This window comes from Lutra lutra, chromosome 9 (assembly GCF_902655055.1).
Source record: "Lutra lutra chromosome 9, mLutLut1.2, whole genome shotgun sequence".
NCBI lineage: Eukaryota > Metazoa > Chordata > Mammalia > Carnivora > Mustelidae > Lutra > Lutra lutra.
The window spans coordinates 73,211,232-73,233,460 of NC_062286.1; the positions used below are offsets into that span (position 1 = coordinate 73,211,232).

Consider the following 22,229-nt stretch of genomic DNA (forward strand, 5'->3'; position numbering starts at 1 on the left):
CTTATTTTAAATTCACAGGTATTTTTTTTACCTCAAAAACAAATGTTTCCTAATTATGAGTTTAGCCTACATTTCTTAAATTTTATGTATTATGTGGAAAATATAATGAAATAATACTCAAAAAACATTTTAATCTTTATACTCTATACCAAACCTCAACTTGCTACAAGATTCTGAACAGGCTTCATCAAACAACAGAAACTTTCTAAACGGGTCCAACAGTTTTACAATCATTTTCTTCGTTCATTACCCTTCACTGTACACTGTAACTTTCCCTTCCATCTAGGAAAATGTTAAAGTAACACTTTACTATCCACTGCTACAGGTTTGTACAGCAGTTCTAGGGGGCCACTAAACCATTAGCTAGACACACAGACCTTTAATTAATTGTCTTATGTGACTAAACCTTATAGAGTTAGCCATAAGACATATTTCACATTTGTAAAAAGAATGCAAGATTCTTTTTTAATTCTACCATCCAAAATTCTCCATGAATCTGTCTGCCTTCACCATGAATTCCTTGGAAATTAATAATTTGAACCTTTTCTCAATGTGCAAAGTCAATTAGGAGCTATTTTTTAGTAGTTTGAATTCCAAAAGACATTAACTCATATTTCAGCAAATAGGGAGAAATAAAGTAGTCTCAAGATAAGGAAAAAGTTTCTTATGGAGTTCAGGAAAATTTGGTAGAGCTTCTTAAAAAAAACAAACAAACAAACAAACAAACAAAAAAAACTTTGGACCTCTTTCGTATGTTAAGAATTACCTCAAAATATTCATTTATTTTTAGTTAATTATTAGGATTGATTTCTGGGTCTTTTAAATTTATACGCAAATGAACATTCTCACAATGTAAGGTAGAGGTAATATGGATTATTTTAAAACAAATCCATTTTCTTCGAAGCCTATTCTAATTTATTAACTGAAATTAAAAGTCTGAAATGCTGGGCACTTATAAGAACGGATTACTATATTAAAAGCAGTAATAAATAATCTAAAGGAAAAAACAGAACACTTATACTTCTGAGTACCTTACAGCTTTTAAAAAACCCTCAGGATGTCAAATCACAGGCCACTATCTGTCCCCTAATACCATTCACTTCAACAGAGAACTACCTTCTCTGAGACAGATAGGCTGCTGGGCTCCTCTGTATTTCTTGGCTGCTTTACAGAATCACATCCAAACATCCTATTTTTAAGAACATGAAGCTGAATATCAGACATGTGTTGGTGCTGGGCCCCCTTTCGGCCAGTGGAGAGGGGCACACCATTCAGATTTTGAGTCATGCCGCCTGAAACACCAAGCACTGGCTCCCCGTGTTCATCTATCTGAGAGACCTGTGGAGGAAACACAACACCTGGAAGATGGATATACTGAGGGCTTTCTGGCTGACTCAACAAAGCTTCAGACATGATTTCATGCTCATTTCCAGGAAGTGCAAGTGTATCACTGGCTGCATTTTGCAAATGTTTCCTATCCACCATCCCAGAATGAAGAACTGTGGGTTGCTGGAGCACAGTTTCTATTCTCTGTGATTTTTCAGCAGTCACGTGGAGAGAACATGGGTTCAGGCATGGAACGCTGGTCTGGATTATTGAAGGCTGCCCAAGCTGCTTAAATACTTGCTGAATTGGATGTAGAATACTTGCTCTTCCAGAAGTCTGTGTCACCATAACTGGTACATTGACTTTATAAAGGTGACCTCAAAAAGGAGAAAATAGTACCGTAAGTATGATAGAAACCTAATTTCCTCTAAAAATCAAAAAAAGAAGAAAGAAAGAAACAAACAAACCAACCAACTCTCAGGCACAACAGGCTGTCCAAAAACACATCAGTAAGTTAATAGTTTTCTCTACAAGTTTTTATTTTATTCTTCAGATTGTGTTTTCTACAATAAATATGTATTACTCTACTTTTAACAATTAAAGCCATCTCACTTGAACTCTAGCCTTTTTTACTGCTTGCTTATATGGCACACTTTGAGATACATACAGACCCACTGATACTTACTCCATGGATCTATCCCATTGTTTGATAAATTACTATGTTACCAACCCAAACTGGGATTTTAACAAACATAATAATGGAGAATGTATTTCATGTATTTAAGATCTCTAAGATACCATGTAACTACTATAAGGTAATGCTATCCAAAAAGAGTTAAGTAATTTCAAAAGCTATCAAATCCCCTCCTCCCTTTTTTCCTTTAAAATAACGCTAAAAAGGAAGAGGAAGAAATTTATTCTTTTGAGCACAGAGTTAGGTGCTTTAAACTTTGCAAAAACCTAAAGAATAGATAGGATTCTCTTTCAAATCAAGACATAGTACTCTGAAAAAGCAAAGTTTGGTTACTCTCAAAACTTTCTGGATATTCTACTACATGATCTCCAGTACCAAAGGCGGCAAAGGTTGATCAATGTCATCTTTAGTTTTTCTTGATTAGAGCTAGCAGGGACACAGATGTGTTCCTTTGCATTTGTCAGAATTTAGGTAATTGACTTGAATTAAAGAAACATATATAAAGCAACTTCTATAATGCTGGGAAAAAGAAACAGGAATAAGTTACAGGACAAATCTCGTACAGTGTCTTTTATGGTAGGCTGCCTCCACAACAGGAATAACCACCACTTATTTTTGTTCTTAAAATAAGTTATATTTTTAAAAGTTCCTGTAACTTCAGTAACTTCTAATATACAGTTTATTAAAAATCACAAAAATTAACATCCAGCAGTCAGTACCAGTGTTAAAACAAAAAAAAAAAAAAAAACAAAACAAAATTTAATGGGGACTATACCCTTACCAGATGCAATCTGTAGTGTCACACCTGATGGTACATGAATAGGATAACCAGGAAAATTGAAACTTGCACTACAGTTTGAGGTGCCCTAGATATGAGAAATTTAATTAGAAAGTTAGAAAAAGGTTTTCCTTTTATCTTTTTTCCTGATCTCATAGGGATTTTAAAAAGTCTGATTCAGACAACAGGACAATGGTTGGACATTTAACATTGAGGCTAAGTTCTTTGAATAAAACAGCTTTTCAATATTTGATTTAGATCATTTAAAGATAAAAAGAATTCTGTTCTATGGCTATTCGCAATGAAGCCAATAAAGTCTTAGTAAATGGTATGAACACTAATTCCTAAAACTTCCCCACTACATAACTTTGCATGAGTCCCTGATCCTCAAATTGTCAGATACAAAAAACACAGCTGTTTATAAGAGCCCTCTAGTCCATAGGTTGATCACTAATGGTACTTTAAATTAGTTAATACAATAGTGTACAATTTTTATTTTAGAATCAATAAACCTCAGGGTTTTCCATTTTTTTTTTAAATGCTAAGTCAAAAGACAAAAAAGTTTTTGCCTACCAGACCTACAAAAACTTATAAGATTGATTAAAAACATCCAATATTGGTAAGGATGTGATTTAAAAAAAAAAAAAAAAGTTTTCTCAGACCACTGCTTGTATGAGTATACATGTACTAACTTTTTGGAGAGCAATTTCACAATATACAACCAAATTGAAAACATGCATAATCTTTGACCAAGAAATTCCACCTCTAAGAATTTATCCTCACTACCTGCTATCATACCAATACACAAAAACTTATCTACAAGTATTATCATTTATATTAGAAAAAAACTAAAAATAAATGTCCATTAATAAAATATCAGTTAATGAAAATGATACATCAACTAAGGTTAGTCAATATTTAACTGGCAGGGAAAAGGATCCATCTATATTACTAAGTAAAAACACAGAACCAGCACAGAGATGTGCCTACTTTTACCTTGAAAATTAAGGTAACTTTCATGAAAGAATGCTAGATGGATATACAGCAGTTAAAACAGTTATCTTTGGGGTACAATACTGCAGGGCTCTTTTGCTTTTTATTTTATAAACTTGTTTTTACTATTAGTGTATTATTTCTTTAACCAGGAGAAAAAGTAGTCTCAAGAATTTCAAAGGCAGATATATTTTTCATTGGTTTCCTATCAAAAACAGCACCATTCTTCCCAAAACTCTTGGCAAGGGGTATGATTTTGTATTTAATAAAGAAATGGAAATTAACAGCCTACCAACCAACCCTTTTGGCCCAGAAAGTGGGCTGAAAGGTGAAAAACAGTGGATTATATACCACTGAAGAAAGGTAAAAGAGAAAAAGTGCTATTATTTCCCCACCTGAAAACTACTCAATTTTCTAAATACAAGTTGTAATTTATTTTCTGCTCCAAATCTTCGGGGGTGGGGGGACACCTATCCTCTAAATCTCTACAACACAAAGACAAAAAATGACCAAAATACTTCACTTAAATAAAAAGAAGAACTATTATGTAGCTCAACTTGCCAAAAAAAAAAAAAAAAATCAGAAAGTATCAACGTCATTTATTTAGGATCTACCTGGTATATAACATTATACTGTGTATTAAAACTCCATAGAATTTAACTTCAGAAATTTCCTGACCTTATAGATACTAACAACAATATTTATATATACTACTGGCAGATGCTAACAACTGCTCTGGAAGACAGGAAAAGTTGGTAAAGAATATGTCAATTCTAAAACTCCTCAGTTTTTGCAACATGTACATTTTAGAAGTTATTCCTATCTCCCCATCCCTTACTACATCTTTTCTCATTCAAATGGGGGATTATGAATTATACCTATGCCTAGCCTCCTGCTACCATTCACTAAAAGTGAGGCATATCTTTAAAAATATATCCTAAGGGTGCCTGGGTGGCTCAGTGGGTTAACCTCTGCCTTCGGTTCAAGTCATGATCTCAGGGTCCTGGGATCAAGCCCACATCGGGCTCTCTGCTCAGCGGGGAGTATGCTTCCCTCTCTCTGCCTGCCTCTCTGCCTACTTGTGATCTCTGTCAAATAAATAAATAAAATCTTTTAAAAAAAAAATATCCTAAACAGGCTACATACCAGTTCTGCTGTAGTAAAACTGGGAAGAGGTCTACCAGCAGGAATAACTAATGATGCTATATAGAAAACAAAATAAATATACATTTGTTACAATTTACCAGTTTAATAAAACTGCTAAGTATAGCTTGTTTTAAAAAAATGTTTTCCATCACTAGCATGTCTGACCATGGTGAGTTCTAAACTTCCTAATTGCAAATGAGGTAAATGAATTTAACTATATTTTTTCCCAAAAAACTTCAGATAAAGATTTTATAACTAACCTGTTTTAAGTACCAAAAGAAAATATTTGTTATCAAGTATACCATAGTATAGAAATCCACAAGAAAATACCTAGGTTATTTTTATTAAGTCAATGTAGCACTAAATCTCCATTACAACGTCTCACAGAGGAGAAAAGGTAGTATTTATTCAAGTAGCACATTTCCAAAAGACTATATTATTGAGCAAAAAAAATGTAACCCAACATAAACCATTCTAAATTTTATAGGCTCAAAAGAATTTCCCATTCATTCATTTCAGGAAGTTATTTATAATACTTTAGCCAGCACAACTACATAGTTTTAGGAATAAATGAATAACACGTCTCCACAAGTCTTTACATGAAACAAGTATGACTACTAAGAAAAATAAAAGAGAACAAATTCCTAGGGGAAGACCACCTCAACCTGCATTAAAGTTGCAATCTCACATATCTTTTCTTTATTATCTACCAATTTCCTATGCTATCTCTTTGTTTTTAATATAGCTAAAACATTTGCCTAATGGTTAGAAATGGAAGCATTAAAAAATAAGTGTAAAAAACAAATAGTAACTATAGTAGAAAGACCTCAGGAGATCAACATAACCTTAAACTTTACCTCAAGGTTGATTTTACCTAGCTGAACATGACTGTTACACTATCATTTCGCCTTTTAATAAAAAAGAGAATGTTTCAGCATGTTTATGGAGCACATATATATTAAATGTAATGTTTATTATGGTGTTTTTTCACAGACCACATTAAATTGTCCCTAAGATTTGCTTCTGACACTAGAATGACTCCATTATAAACAGCAAGTCACTCAGAAGAGCAAATATTTTTTTTAACTAACCATTCTTCCCACATTAGAATAACAGAAGTGAAGCTACAGAGATTGATGATTAATGAAGCAGAAAATTATTTTTATCCTCCGTTCATCTATGGCTTTGCTTATTAACAGGCATTCTTTTAGAAAGGCTAAAGTAGAAAGAATTGGTGTGGCAGGAACACAAGGGTATTAGTCTTAATTAGCTGAAGTGAGCGAAGCTTAAGCTGGTACAGCTGAAGCCATTGCCTGAGAGGAAACAAAAATCTGTTAACATGCTGTCTAAAGCAATTAAATGAATTTCTTGAGGAAAAATAGCAACAATTCCCCCTCTTTTAAATACTTTGCAATAAATCCTAAAGGATAATTCTCTAATCTTATATAAATCAGAGCTATAAGAGAGTTTAAGAGTTCCTTTATAGTCATCAGAATAAAAGCATTGAACAGTTTTATAGTGAAGTTTCATGAAGCTCCTAGTTAATTTTGATACTAAATGCACCATTTACATACTTCCACAAATTATATATACCATTACATGTGCCTGAAACATGCTTTTTAAAATATCCAAGATGGTTTCAATACCCAATTAAGTTTTAACTGAATATGTGTCTTTACTTAAACTAAAAGTGTTAGAATTTTGGTCTTCATGTATACATTCTAGAAATATTAAATTTCACAAACAATAGGCTTTACAATATAGAAAGAATTCAATCCCACAAATGTAATTTAAGAAGTGTAAATTAAGAAAAGATGCTACATTGTGACATCTACAAGAGTATTTCTTTCTTACACACCAAGAAGTCTTTGATACAGTAAGGCAGTTAATAACTTCACAATTCTTGGTCCTGCTTTAAACCATTCCAAATCTTAATATCCAAGTCACGTGACTCAAGAGGTGCAAAGACTGGTCAATATTCTTTTTGACTACTCATTAGCATATACACATCTCTGATAACCAAACTGAATTCTACCTCAAATCACATCAAGAACCAACAGCACTAAATAAAATCTTAAAAAAAAAAAAAAAATGTAAAGGGGCGCCTGGGTGGCTCAGTGGGTTAAGCCGCTGCCTTCGGCTCAGGTCATGATCCCAGGTCCTGGGTTCAAGCCCCACATCGGGCTTTCCGCTCGGCGGGGAGCCTGCTTCCTCCTCTCTCTCTGCTTGCCTCTCTGCCTGCTTGTGATTTCTCTCTGTCAAATAAATAAATAAAATCTTAAAAAAAAAAAAATGTAAATGGTTTTAAAAAAAAAAAGAACCAACAGCACTGTTGAAATTTTCACCAGATCTAAATTCAACAACAGTTGGACATGTAGTTTGTACCTGAAGGAGTCTGAACACTCAAAGATGAAAGCCATCACAAACTTCTCAAAATTCCTATTCTTCCCTTTCTTGCTCATACAATGATAGTTTCATCAAAAAACTATGTGACATGAAGACCAAATAGCACAGATTTGAATTGCTCTAGAAATAGGGCAATCATGGACAAAGTGAATCCTACGTCTCAGTTAACCCAGGACAGTCCTAGTTTACACCTATTATTCTGAGGTTATTATTAATGCAATCCCATTTCTCTCTCACAAGTGAATTATAGGCAAAAGACCCAGAAGAGCCAATGTGATATTCATGGAGAAAAAGTTGGAGAACTGACACTGCCCCACTTCAAGACTTACTAGAAAGCTGCAGTAATCAAGGTAGTGTTACCTGGTCAGAGAATAGACAAACACATCAATGGAACAGAACAGAGAGCCAAGAAACTGACCCACATAATATAGTCACTTGATCTTTAACACAAAAGCCAAGGCAATACAATGGCACAAAGATAGTCTCTTCAACAAATGTCTGAACTGGCTATCCAATGCAAAAAACATGAAACTAGACACATACTTTATACCCTTCAAAAAAATGACTAAAAATAGATCAGAACTAAATGTAAAATGCAAAACTACAAAATTCCTAGAAGATAGAAGAAAATCTAGATGACCAGGAATATGGCAATGACTTTTTAGATTCAACACCAAAGGCACAACCCATGAAAGAAATAATTCATAAGCCAGGTTTTACAAAAACTTAAAACTCCTTTAAAAAAAAAAATCAAGATGATATGAAAAGACAAAGGTTGGAAAAAAATATCGTGAAAGACATATATGATAATGGGCTATTATCCAAAATAACCAAAGAACTCTTAAAACTCAACCATAACAACCCAATAATGGGCCAAAGACCTTAAGAGACACTTTGCCAAAGAAGATATAGATGGCAAATACGCATTTAAGATGCTCCATATCGTAAGTCATCAAGAAAATGCAAATTAAAACAATGAGATACAGTGGTATTAAAATTAAATTAAAATTAATTTTATTTAATTTTTATTTTTAAATAAAATTAATTTTATTTAATTTTTATTTTTATTGTCCATTAAATTAAAAATGGACAAAATCCACAACACTGATAACACCCAATGTTGGCAAGGATGTGGAACAACAGGAACCCTCAATCACTGCTGGTTGGAATGTAAAATGGCACAGTCACTTTGAAAGAAAATTTGGTGGTTCCTTACAAAACTAAGCATACAACCCAGTAGTCACTCTCCTTGATATTTACCCAAAGAAGTTAAAAACTTACATCCACACATAAACCTCCACACAGCAGCTTTATTCCTAATTGCCAAAACTTGGCAGCATCCAAGATGTGCTTTACAGGTGAACAATTAAATAAACTGGCATATCCAGACAATGGAATATCATTCAGTGTTGAAAAGAAATGAGTTAGCAAGCCACAAAAAGATATGAGGGAATCCTAATACCATATTACTAAGTAAAATAAGCCAATCTGAAAAGGCTAGATACTACATGATTGATTCCAACTATAGGACATTCTGAAAAAGGTAAAACAATGGAGACAATAAAAATATCAATGGTTGCCTTGAGTTGGTATGGTAGGAAAGGATGAATAGGAGGAGTACAGAGGATTTCTAGGACAATAAAAATACTCTGTAAGACACTGTAAGATGGATACATGTCATTATAAATTTGCAGAAACACATGGTACATGCAACACCAAGAGCAATAACGTGACCTATGGACTTTGGTGTTTATGACAGGTCAATGTAGGTTCATCAATTGTTAACAAATGAAACCCTCTGGTGGGGGATGTTAATAACTGAAGAGATGATGCATGATTGGGGACAAGAGGTATAGGAGAAGTCTCTGTACCTTCTCTTAAATTTGTTGTGAATGTAGAGTTCTAAAAACATTGTCTTTTTTAAAAAGTGGATTATAAACTGTATATAATTACACCAAGGATAGAATAGCAGTTCTTAAATTGTACTTTGCAAACCCCCAGGGGTCCATGAGACCCTTTCAGGGTGTTCACAAGGTCAGACTATATTTTATAATACCAATACAATAAAAATCTTTTTTCATTTCTCATTTTTTTTTCTTTTTTGACATTTGCATTTACAGTGCAGAGCAATGATGAGTAAAAGTGAAGGCACTTTGGGGTGCCTCGGTGGCTCATTTGGTTAAGTCTCCAACTTCTTTTTTTAAAGATTTTATTTTTAGAGAGAAACTGCATGTACACGAGCTGGGGAAGGGGAAGAGGGAGAGAGACAATCTCAAGCAGACTGGCCACTGAGCACACAGCCCAACACAGGGCTCCATCCCAGGACCCCAAGATCGTGACCTGAGCCAAAGCCAAGAGGTGGAGGCTCAACCAACTGATCCATCCAGGGGCCCTTAGCATCTGACTCCTGATCTCAGCTCAGGTCCTGATCTCAAAATCATTAGTTCAAGCCCTCCAATGGGCTGCATACTGGGTGGGTGTAGAGCCTACTTTATTTAAAAAAAAAAGAAGAAGAAGAAGAAGAAGAAGAAGAAGGAAGGAAGGGAGGGAGGGAGGCAAGGAAAGAGAAAGAGAGAGAGAGAAGGAAAGGGTAAGAGAGAGAGAGAAAGAGGGCATCTTAGCATGAATTAAAGCAGTATTACCAAACCTGCTAGTGGCCCCTTTATTTGTTCTCCATCACCACCCACTCACAGTAAAAAAGATAAACAACAGCAACAATAAAACAGTTTCACTAAAGAAGTTCCTAAATGTAACCATAAAGAACTATTTTTATAAAATTTCAACCCTTGAAGATACTTTCTTTTAATATTCTGTGGATGAAATGGGAAGAACACAAAGCATTTCTGCCGCATACAGATACACAAGGAAGTACATGGAAAAGGACTGGTGCTATTATTTAAGTTGAGAGCTGATCTAGCCTCTCCTTTTTAAGAAACATTTTTACTTGAAAGAATAAGTGACACAAACTATGGTTATTCAGACAGATATTTGGCAGTCATTTTTTTTTTAATGAACCAAATGTGCCCGTCACTTCAAGGAAAACAAACTGACAGTATTTGTTTGGCAATGGTAAAATTCAAGCTTTCAACCAAAAATCTTAATTTTGTAAACTTTATATCCACCACAGTGAGCTTGATAGCCTTCCAATTTTTCTGAAGAAATGTGCGGTGATATTAATAGTATTTTTTAATCTTGTATAATGAACAATTTGTCAAGTGCATAACTCAGTCAAACAGTATTTTCCAAGTAACTAACTTATGTTACAAAACCACACACAGGTTAAGGAGTCATTCAAAGTGCAAGACATACCAGTGATCTTTTAACATTACAAAGTCCACTGAGGAAGTTTCAGATTCCACCTTGTAGCTAAACTCTCAGAAACTAACACTTGTTGAGTTTTAGTGTAGTATCAAGTTACCTGAAATTGCTATAAAAACACTCTTTTTCCAATTATACATCTGTGGAAGGCTAGATTTTCTTCATATACTTTAGCCAAAACTACGTATCACAACAGACTGAATTTAGAAATAGATATGAGAATCCAGCTACCTTATATTAAGCCAAACATTTGAAGAGATTTTCAGAAAAGTAAAACAACGCCACTCCTCTCATTAAATACTTTTTGTTCTGGAAAAGTTACTTTTAACAAATATATGTAATTATGTTAACATATTATCAATTTTTGGAATTTATAAAACTTTTTTAAGTCTCTCAGTTTTAAGCTTTTATATGTTAAATAGATACTTAACAACCCACATAAAGAAAGCTCTTCAAGGTCCTCCATTTTTAGGAGTGTAAAGGGGTCCTGAGACCAAAAAAAAGTTGACAACTGAAAATACAGGAAATTATTAAGCAAATGGATAATAGAGTCAAAGAAAATATGATAGAGCAAAAAGCTTTAAAGATGGAACAAAGGCAAATGACTTACTCCATTGTAGATTTAATTCGAACTTGTTATCAAGAGATAAAAAGGTTGTAGAAGTTAGTTTAGATTATTTTAATCAGGCTTTTAAAAGCCTACAATGAGAAGATATAATTAAGAAGTACTTCAATTTTATGAGGCTATTTACTTCAAGAATCTTATTCTAGGGAACCTAGAAATGAAGAGGGATAAAAACAAGGCTTGTAATGCATTTTTAAAGGACATGTACTTCCTCCTAAGTCTTTTCATTATAAATGATGTAGAAAAGAATAAAAACTGTCTTGTTTAAATGTAATTATTTCTATTATTCTAACTTCCAAGAAAAAAGAATAGGAATACAGTGGGGAATGAAAGCCAGCTAGACATATTAGTTGCAAGACTATTTTGTGATTTAAATCACTGCTAATATTACCATCTTGCGGCAAAAACAAGTATTGCAATTTTGAATAACAAAGAACCTGAAAAGCGTTAACTGCTTTTGATAAAAAACAGTCTAATCTTTCATTCCTCCACACTGGCCACCCTCCAAGTCACTCCTAGGTTAAAAAAAAAAAAAAAGGAAGAAAGAAAGAAAGAAAATCTTTAAAGTTCTTCAATAAAGAAAATAATGTTATTTAAATAGAGAAAAGGGATGACCTAATAAAAACGTTAAAAACAAAAGCATAATCAAAACTATAGAAACTGAGGTAAAATGTTTCAAAGTGTCAACTTAGTAATTAAAACTGCTGTGGCTAACAGAGTAAAGTTATACTTTAGAAGCATAACATTAGATAAAATTTACATCTGGGAATTCAATATTCATTGTTAACATTTCATTTTTAAGTTATAATTGCTGCCACACTTAAATTCTCGTTTTATAATAAACAAGATACTAGCCTCCTTACTATTTTCTCTTTACCTTGTCCCACATGATTTTCCTTTGAATTTTCCCAAGTGTGCAATGAACAACCTAGTTATTACTGACAATCCAACCCAAAATCTACCCTCACTTCTGGCAGACATCAATCTAATTCAACTAAACAAAATAAAACCTGTGTGTGTGTGTGTGTGTGTGTGTGTGTGTTGCATGCAGACATACAGACAACACACACACATACATTAGGATAGTATAAAAATTTTAAGAATCAGAAAAGAAGGAATAAAGGCTAGAAAGATAAAACAGTATCATTTATCTTAGCCACTTTTTTCCAGTTTAAATTGATACACATAATATGGAAAATTATTTCCTTAAAAGCAAAGGTTTCAAGTCCAAGAAATGAAGAAAAGTACACAGGGTTAATTTCTAGCCATAATATATAATACCCAAAACAGCGAAGTAGCCTAAATAATCTCCATATTCATGTTAACTCTCTATTTTGCTTCCAGTACAATAGCAGATTTATAATATATACAACAAGCAAGAGAAAGATAAAGAATGCACAAGCATGCAACCACCCATCTTTCCCACTGCTTTTTCCAGCAATGGTGGCTCAGTTACTCCTTGACACAACCCAATCAAATTCTCTGAAATAACTAGTGGGTATTCCCAATAGCCCACAAATGATGTAACTTGTTCCTCTGAAGTAACAGTTGGTCATCTTTCTGGACTTCAGTATTTTCAAAAGCTGGCTTGAATAACCTAATTTTGTTACCCATAATTACAAGATGACGGTTTACTGTGTTCATTTAATAATAATGGTTTTGAGGTCCAAGCCTTAAGAACATTACCCTAATATAAAACCACCACCAATGAGAATGTGTTCTGAAGACCAAAATAGTACTAATTTACTAACTGTATCCAACCTGTTGATGACTGCAATGTTTGGTGCAAGCTGTTTGGCAATGGAAGGGTGAACACAGGTGAATGGGCACTATTTCTGAAGAAGTCTTCTGTTGCTTTAGACTGCAAAATCTTTGTTTCCCAGAGCTGCAGAGAAAAAAATTTTTTTAAAAAGTTAAGGTATTTAGGTATTTAACTTCTTAATGTCAGCTGATGGCACAATAAATGGGTAAGCATTAAACTATAATTGAGGGGTTAAAACTAAAATTTATAAGTTTTTTAAGAAGAAAGAACAAAAAGGGTAACTTGCATTGTCTACAAACCTGCTTCAAGTCTTTTAGAACTTGTTCCTCTATACCTTCTTCAGCGAATAGATCCCGCACTCCTTCAATTACATCTTCAATTATTGATCTGTAGAGTTTAGGCTACAAAAAAGCAATTGTTAACACTTTAAACTATGTTTAAATAGTTTAAACATTTAAACTATTAAACGTTTAATAGTAAGAAAGAATACATGCAGTGTATTCTTTCTTATGGTTTAAAGAAAAACGACCATAAAGATTCTTACTAAATGCGATCTACTGTAGTCTTAGCTGTCCATAAATTGTGTTAGCTTCTGACCCATAGTCTCAGGCTATCTACAAGGCTGACTTAAAGAACCACAATCAAATAGGAGATAACAATTAATCAAGATGGTAGGTTATAATTACATCACTTGGTTTTTGTCAGAATTTAACCTTCTCCCTTTTATTTTTTTATTTAAATTCAATTAATTAACATATAATGTATTATTAGTTTTAGAGGGAGAGGTCAGTGATTCATCAGTCTTATATAATACCCAGCGCTCATTACATCACATGCCCTCCTTAATGTCCATCATCAAGTTACCCCATCCCCCACCCCTCCCTTCCAGCAACCCTCATTTTGTTTCCTGTGATTAAGAGTCTCTTCTGAAAGTGTGTAAACCTGGCGATTCATAGACCTGTACCCCTGGAGATAAAAATATATTATATGTTTATAAAAAATTTAAAAAGAAAAAAAGAGTCTCTTTCAATTTGTCACCTCTCTGACTTCATCTTGTTTTATTTTTTTCCTCTCTTCTGCTATATCCTATTTTGTTTCTTAAATTCCACATGAGTGAGATCATATGATAATTCTCTGATTTATTTCACTTAGCATAAATTCATTTAAGGCAGGTGGAAACGAACCTACTGTCTTCAACTTATTTTCTCAAAGCGGACAAAGGAGTTTTTAGAGTTCACTATATTACTTTCACATATATGAATAAATTGCAAGCTGTAAGACTGAGACAAGCACTTACAAGAGAGTAACCAAAAACTATCCCACTTCCAAAATACCTGTAGTCCAAAAAAATATTCTGAACCACTGTCAAGTGAAAAGTACAAGTGCACCAAAATGGATTCCTAACAGAACCTAACCAAGACATGAATGAACTATACCTTTCCACAAGATTTGGCAATAAAAATTGTGGCATTCTAGGACTGCTTTTTCACACTACCCAGTAAATACTCTCTAAATACTCTCGCTCACATCAAGAATAGTTAGGTTTAAAATTAATCCCCATAAAGATCCCAGGTAAGCTTATAAATAGGCCAATCAGTACCACATTATTCACAGGCATACCCATTAAGTGCCCTAGATTAGTTGCTTCTTCTCAAACAGCTTACCCCAATAAAAGCATACTAAAGTGATACTTCGGTGTTCATCCCAGCTAGTTTGATCACTTTTACCGCAAGAAGTAAACATTTCTAGGGTTAAAAACTTCCTTAAGATCTACCCTTAGAGGGTGCCTGGGTGGCTCAGTTGGTTAAGCAACTGCCTTTGGCTCAGGTCATGATCCCAGAGTCCTGGGATTGAGTCCCACATCGGTCCCCCAGCTCCAGGGGGGAGTCTGCTTCTCCCTCCACCTTCTCCTCTCTCATGCTTCCTCTCTCAAATAAATAAATAAAATCTTTAAAAAAAAAAAAAAAAGATCCACCCTCAGAGTATAAGAGCAGCTGTCAAAAATAAACCATTAGAACACAATTTTTAAAAAAGGTAAATAAGTATTGAACATACCTTTTTCTTCTGGAACTAAGATTAACCTTTATATTCTTTCCCTAATACCTTAATCAGAACAATGTATAGTCCAGGAAATCCATCTTAACTTCTTCTCTATTTAAGAAAACTCACACACCCTCTGCAGAGTTCACCATCAGATAAAACGGTACACATGGTAAACTTATATTCAAGCCTGAGTATTTTATGTATCTTAAAATACATTAGCATCAAAAAATGGATACACAATGAAATAATGTGTCTCTAAAAAAGGACCCTTTTATGCTGCATATATGTACATGGAACCCATAAAATAACAAACCGGGACAAGCACACTGCCTTTCACCAAATACCAAGTTTGTTCAGGTGAACTGAAAATAAAGGTGAATCCTTGTTTTTCTCTTTAATTCAGCTCTTTAAAAATTGATAGAGCGTTTCACAAGTGCCATTCCAGGTGCCCTTGTTTTCTTGTTTTCTCCCAAATTTCTCAGACCGCTGAATGAAATGGGAACAAAAAGAAGGAAAAAAGGAAGCCTTTCCAGTAAACTGGGTCTAGATTTGTGTTGGTTATCTTTCTTTTAGGGTAGAGGTTTCCTAAGACTGGGGACCAAGTGTTTCATGAAACATCTGGGATAACGTGCTTAATTCATCACGGTGACGCGGATATCGAGGTTTCCGCCATCTAAACTAAAAGGGCCAGTGCTCATGACAGCAGGGTTATGAGCTGAAGGGCTAGCCTGTCAATTCTCACTGTAAGAGTAGGAGATCAAGGTTTGTGTTTAATTCCAATGGCGTACTTAAGCATTCGGGATGGGGAAATGCGGGGTAGGAGAGAACTCAAAAAATACGCCTGGGCAACAAGAAATACATCACTTATTACTTCAGGTCAATAATAGAGCTCAGAATCAACAATGGCCACACTGGAAGTAAGAATAAGAGTACAACTGAACTCAGGAATTTTCTCAGGACACAGGAAACTGGAGGGTTACCGCGAGCTCCTGCTCTAACCACCTCTTCCAGACAGCCTCAGTGCCGGCGAGAACGGTGGGGAGGAGGAGGCAGCGGTTCCTTCAGCGGGCGGATTCCAACTTCCGGCTGAGCTACTACTGGCCCTCACCGGCTTCCTCCAAAGCGGAGGCGAACAGCCGGGGGCCACTTAGAGTGACGGTTTCTGAAAGACTGTGAAGGGCCAGGAGGGGAAAGCGTGTGTACAGGCCTGGGCTGCCATATCCCTGGACCATCCCTCCCTCCAAACAGACCATGGGCCTACAGACCAGGCCGGTCCTCCTTACCACAGGGTTGACACAGGCCATGATGGCGGCTCCGGCACTTCTCCCCTCGCGCCTGCGCGGCACGCGGTGCCCCACTGAACTCCTCTCGCTGCTCTCTTTGAACGCCCGGCACGTCGTCTGCGCAACTACGCAGAGACTCTGGGGGCGGGGCAGGGAGGAGAGAAAGGTTAGTGGGCTGCTTTGAGCAGGGTTTCTTGGAGGGATGGTGTGCGTGAGCGAAGAAGCCGGCTAAAATGGGCTGGTTAACCACGATCTAAACAGCTGTGGACCGTTCAACTGACCCCTGAAGCACCTTTATTTACTCAGTCTGTGAAATAAAGACTCAGAAAATAGGGGAGATGCGATGCAGTGGTAGATTCCAGTTCCCCTTCAGCTTGGAAGGGGATTGGGCCAGGAAAGTAGGGAGACTAGCGGCTTCTGTCCCTCTCCTTCTACCAATTTTCACCCCTCCCCCTGCACCCCGCGCACAGCTGAACTCTAGTAAAAATACAACAAAAGCCAAACTCTTCTAAGATTGATTCTCAAAGCGTAGGACAGCAAATCAGCATCATCTGGGAACCTGTTAAAAACACAAATTATTGGGGGCGCCTGGGTGGCTCGGTGGGTTAAGCCGCTGCCTTCGGCTCAGGTCATGATCCCAGGTCCTGGGTTCAAGCCCCACATCGGGCTTTCTGCTCAGCAGGGAGCCTGCTTCCTCCTCTCTCTCTGCCTGCCTCTCTGCCTACTTGTGATTTCTCTCTGTCAAATAAATAAATAAAATCTTAAAAAAAAAAAAAAACACAAATTATTGAGCCCACCCCAGACCTACCTACCAGAAATTCTAGGGATGGGGCCCAGCATTCCGTAATTTCAGCATGCTCTCCAGATGATTCTGATGGTCTCTGAAATGAGATCTACTGTCCCAAGACAAAAATTCTCAGCTCTGGCTGCCCAATGAAATCACTTGGAGAGTTTAAATATTTGGCACCTGAGGCTCACGGCAGAGACTCTTGATTCTATTAAGCAGCTTAGGTGAACGACTGCTAAAATAAAGTCAGCACCAGGCACTAACCAGTCTCCTTTTCCTCCTCAGGTAGCAATCACCATCTCTTGACCTGCAACAATTCCCTCCCTCCCCTGAAAGGTAGAGCATCTAGGAGCATATCTTGACTAGGACTGAGAGTAAATCCAAGCATAGATAATGTGAACTCTTAAGAAAAAGTCATCTATTGCCACTGCTCTGTCTTTTAAATAGCCTTTCTAATTTACAGATAGGTCCTGACTTAACCAGATGGCTAGGTTATTTAATGATTTAAAAAATCATAGTAGGTTTAAAATTGGCTGTTTATTTGTATGTATAAATTCAGTAGAGCTATTTATGCCCTACTGCTCTGTATTTGCTTTGCCTGGGTCAGGTACCTTATGATTTGTGAGTTTTAAGCAGCTGATTTATATGAAGCCTCTTAGAAGACTTTCTGAAATTAAAAGGTATCTGAAATCTGTTTTACAAAAGAGCTGAGAATTTTATATAGTAATTTTTAATGATTGTATCTCTACCTGGCAATTTACTACCAGAAGTATTCAGAGTGACTTATCTACCACCCAAAATAGAAAAGCTAAAAGCAGTCACTGATTCCTACTGATATTATAAAATCCAATTAAATTATTCAAACTGAGAAGCAACCTGAAAGGTCTCTTGTTTTCTAACTTTTCATCATCAAGTTTTAAGAGTTTATTCTTACAAGCATATGATTGGTAATCATCTTACAGCATATTTTTATATTACTCCCTTATTTATTTTACCCTTCTCAAGGCTATACTATAGATCATACTCATTTTTTAAATTAAATTTGGCCGTTAATCCCCATAAAAAGTGTGGCTAAGAGTTGAATTGTTAATGCTTAGTATACTTAGTAGACTCAGGTGACAGAGAGGTTATGTGACTTTGGCAGAGAAATGTCAGCAGCTTTCCATTTGCCCCTTGTGGTCTGTCTGGATAGTCACTAGTAGACTCAGATGTAATTTTTCCCTGATAATAAACAATGGCTTTTAGAGAAGGTATATTATAATCTCTAGGTGAATTCTAGGTGAATCCAAGTCATATGTCTGCTCTGGACCTGTGGTCGCCACCATCCATGATGGCCCACGATGATTCTCACCTCCTGGCATTCACAGCCTTGTGTTGTCCCCTCCCACACTGTACTATGGTTTGTCTGGATGGCCAATAGAATAAAGCAGAGGTGGTATTGTATCACTTCTGAAATGAGGTTAAAGATGACTGTGGCGGGGCACCTGAGTGGCTCAGTGGGTTAAGCCTCTGCCTTTGGCTCAGGTCATGATCTCAAGGTCCTGGCATCGAGCCCCCCATCGGGCTCTCAGCAGGGAGCCTGCTTCCTCTCTCCGCCTGCCTCTCTGCCTGCTTGTTTCCTCTCTTTGTCAAATAAATAAATAAAATCTTTTTTAAAAAATGATTGTGGCTCCCCTCCTTGAAATTCCTTCAGATTTCTCACTTTGGGAGACAACAGCGGTCATGTTGTGAGGACATTCAGGCACTCAGGTAGCCTATGGAGAAGCCTGGGTGACAAGGAACTAAGACTCCAGCCCGTAGCCAGCAAAGAGCAGAAGCCTGTAGACATCCACATGAGTAAGCTTGGAAATCAATCCTTCCCCATTTGCGTGGTCAGATTATTTACTGTAGCCCCGACTGACAGCTTGGCTGCATTCCTTCAAGAGTCCTTGAACTAGAACCACCACCCTCGAGGCATTTCATGATTCCTAATCCTGAGAGACTGTGTGAGATAATAAATACATGCCATTTTAAGCAGTTAAATTTGGGGATAAATTTGTTACACAGCATGAGATAACTAATACAGAACCCATTGTCTGATTGGATTGTGACTACCAAAGGTTTAGTTTTCCCTCACTGTAATCTCAGCATTTAAAGTTTTTTGAATACTCTTGTCAATCATAAAAGCATTTGAAATGTATGTAAACTTTATAGACTGATATTTGGTGGCATTGACCCTAGGTTATCATCAAACAAGCAAACTCTTATAGTTATGTGAAGGTCGTATTTCTTTTGTCAATTTTTCAAACCCATCAGGAAGTGTGTTGCACACACAAAACACTTTTGATGCTAAAATTGAAATTTCTAGATCTTCAAGCTTCAGCGAGGCCAATCTTCAGTGACGATTTTTTATGTTAGTAAATAGAAGATAAAAAAAGAATGCTGAGCTGTGGTCCTTCTTTGAGCGCTCAGTTCTTTGAAATTACACCTACGGCAAAGCACAAAGATTTTCCTTAGCAGTTCATCACAATTCAGAGCAACAGATTTTCATTTTCCCCTGCTTTCTTTACAGACTATAATATATAATATTTCATCTATAACACACACCAGTTTTATAACATTTAAACAAATCTAATAATCAGATTAATTTCTTTGTATTCTGTATATTCTCATTGTTTTTGCCTGGAGGTCTCAGTGATATTACTTCAAGAGTAAAGAAACAATTTCACTATGCTTATTGTGAGAAAAAACCAGATCTGTGAAGTCCTTTCTCTGAATGAGAATATTTTTTTACAAAAGGTATTTTAGAAAAAGATCACTATCTTTTACATATTAAATTCTACAGCCAAATATAGGGCACTTCAGTAACTGTATAGATTCTAAATAATATTTTTAATCTGTAATGAAAAATACAAATTAGTCTATGAGCATATGGCTTAAGACAGCAAATATTCATAATTAGTTTCTGCACATTTTGCAACCACTGCACTAAACCAGCAGTATTGTGTTCCTCTGACTGTCTCATCCTTCACATCTTCCAGGAAATGAAAATGCAGATAATCTCTATCTCACCTTGTAACTTTGAAATGGTTACAATGTTGGTAGTTCTGATTTATTTACATTCTGTACTTTTGTAACATTTTCCATTTTGTAGTCCAAAATCACCTTATATTATGTGAACATCAGATATTGCTTCACCATGATGAACTCCTCTCCCCACCCCAACATGATTTCAGTTAAAATGACTGTGCCATTAGGCTATGGCCAACTGGTAACCTTAACACACAGTGGAACTCTTAATGATCACATTGTTGCCTCTTTCAAAATATTTTAATATTAAAAAGATGTATACATTGTGTACATATGAAAATTAATGATTATAATTAACTCACAGTGAGTGCGGAGGATGACTTCAAACACAATTTTCCCCACGGCTACTTTTTCTATAGTTTCATCAGGGTCTGATAAGGATTCAGTAATTTCCTAGCTAACAAATGATTCCATTTTCATTCTTAAAATCACAACGTGTGTAATCATATACGAACATGAAATGTTAGTGAGGAAAATGTCCATTGTCCAGTTAATTTTCCAACATAAATTGCTACCTAGAGAAGACAGAAGTAAAGACAAATAAAACTGAACTTAAGGCTACGATTTGGAGAGAACAAACTAGCTTTGTTCCCACAATAACTGTACTTTTCTTCTTATCTAATTTGTCTCATTTTGTAAGAAGTAAATGGCAGCACCTTAATATTCTATATTGTTTCCTTAGGTGCTTCAGGAGAGGCAGGGAAGACATGGAGTAGACACACTTCTTCCTATTCCTCCTCCTAAATAGAGCTTAAAAAAAAAAAAACCCACCTCTGGATATTATATATAAAACAAACATAAGAAGATCCTGAATGGTAGAGAGAAGAGCACAGACCAGTTAGCGACTTTATAACCCAGAGAATGGCACAGCAGGGAATTCCCTGGTTTTCTTTTTGCCTCATATATCCCAAACTGGGTGCTGGTGAAGTGGGCAACCTGGAAAAACCAACTGTCACAGACCAAAAAAAGCACAAAAGCCTTCTCTTTCTAGCCAAAGGACCAGGAAAGGGGCAGTAAGACAGAAAATTCTTAAACAACACTGCTCCACTGCAGTCAAACACATAGAGAAGATTGGCTCCATCCCACACTTGTCAGAGAAGGCAAAGTAGGGAGTTTAGACTTCTACTCTTGCTCACATGTAACAAGGTACAGCCATTCCCACAATGTCACTGGAGACCCCATGGGATGTGGGGACTTGCACTCCACCCAGCTATAATGAGTCATCCCTACCACCCGCTGGGGCTGTGTCAGAGAAGGCCCTGCTGCCAAGAGTGGGACCTGTCCCCTGCAGTGCCAATGGAGGCCATGTGAGAAGGAGAGACAAGGCACCATTCCCTGTCTCAGTCAGGGTGATGTCAGTGGAAGCCTGGTGGGGAGCTTGAACTTCTACCTGACCCAACAGTAATGAGAGCTCCTCCCTCCTGGAGTGTCAGCAGAGGCTGAGTGGAGAACAGGCCCTTCACTTCTACCTGGCAATAGCAAGATGGAACTCTTACCTTCCCCCACTGACCTGGGGTCACAGAAGACCTGCCAAAACAGATTTAAAGAAGATCCAGTTTCATAGTAACCAAAATGCCCAGCAAACAACTGAAAATCACCTGTCAAAACAAGAATGGGGAAATCTCAACTTGAATGAGAAAAGACCATCAGTAGACACCAATATAAAGATGACTAAGGTGTTGGAATTTTCTGACAAGGATTTTAAAGCAGTCTTCCTAAAACTTCTTTGATGAGCAATTAGGCAAGCAATTTAATGACCACTTTGAAATGAAATGAGTTTCACAAAATGAAAGCATAGAAGGTCTCCACAAAGAAATCGAAGATTTTTTTTTTCTTTTTACTGTGGAAAAGATTTATTAGTCTATACAAATTTTAAGACCAAAAAATAGAATAACCAAAATAAAAAATTCTATGGATGGGTTTATTATGGGTTAATTGTATCTCTCAAAAAGGTATGTGGAAGTCCAAACCCCAGTACCTCAGCACGTGACCTTATTTG

The 22,229-nt window shown here is 36.2% G+C and overlaps 2 protein-coding genes across 2 annotated transcripts in view; one reads left to right on the forward strand and one right to left on the reverse strand.

Moving 5' to 3' along the window:
* The window catches only part of GTF2A1L (general transcription factor IIA subunit 1 like), a 61,626-nt gene extending 45,107 nt beyond the window's left edge, over positions 1-16,519 (reverse strand). Inside the window, exons 1-6 of the mRNA XM_047744481.1 lie at positions 16,375-16,519; positions 13,348-13,449; positions 13,048-13,171; positions 4,938-4,993; positions 2,802-2,886; positions 1,117-1,703 (exon numbers count right to left, since the gene is read on the reverse strand). Of these exons, the coding sequence (XP_047600437.1) occupies positions 1,117-1,703; positions 2,802-2,886; positions 4,938-4,993; positions 13,048-13,171; positions 13,348-13,449; positions 16,375-16,395 (975 nt within the window). The 5' untranslated portion in view covers positions 16,396-16,519. The remainder of the gene's footprint in view (positions 1-1,116; positions 1,704-2,801; positions 2,887-4,937; positions 4,994-13,047; positions 13,172-13,347; positions 13,450-16,374) is intronic.
* Positions 1-22,229, forward strand: part of LHCGR (luteinizing hormone/choriogonadotropin receptor) — a 137,426-nt gene that overhangs the window by 106,395 nt on the left and 8,802 nt on the right. The window lies entirely within an intron of this gene.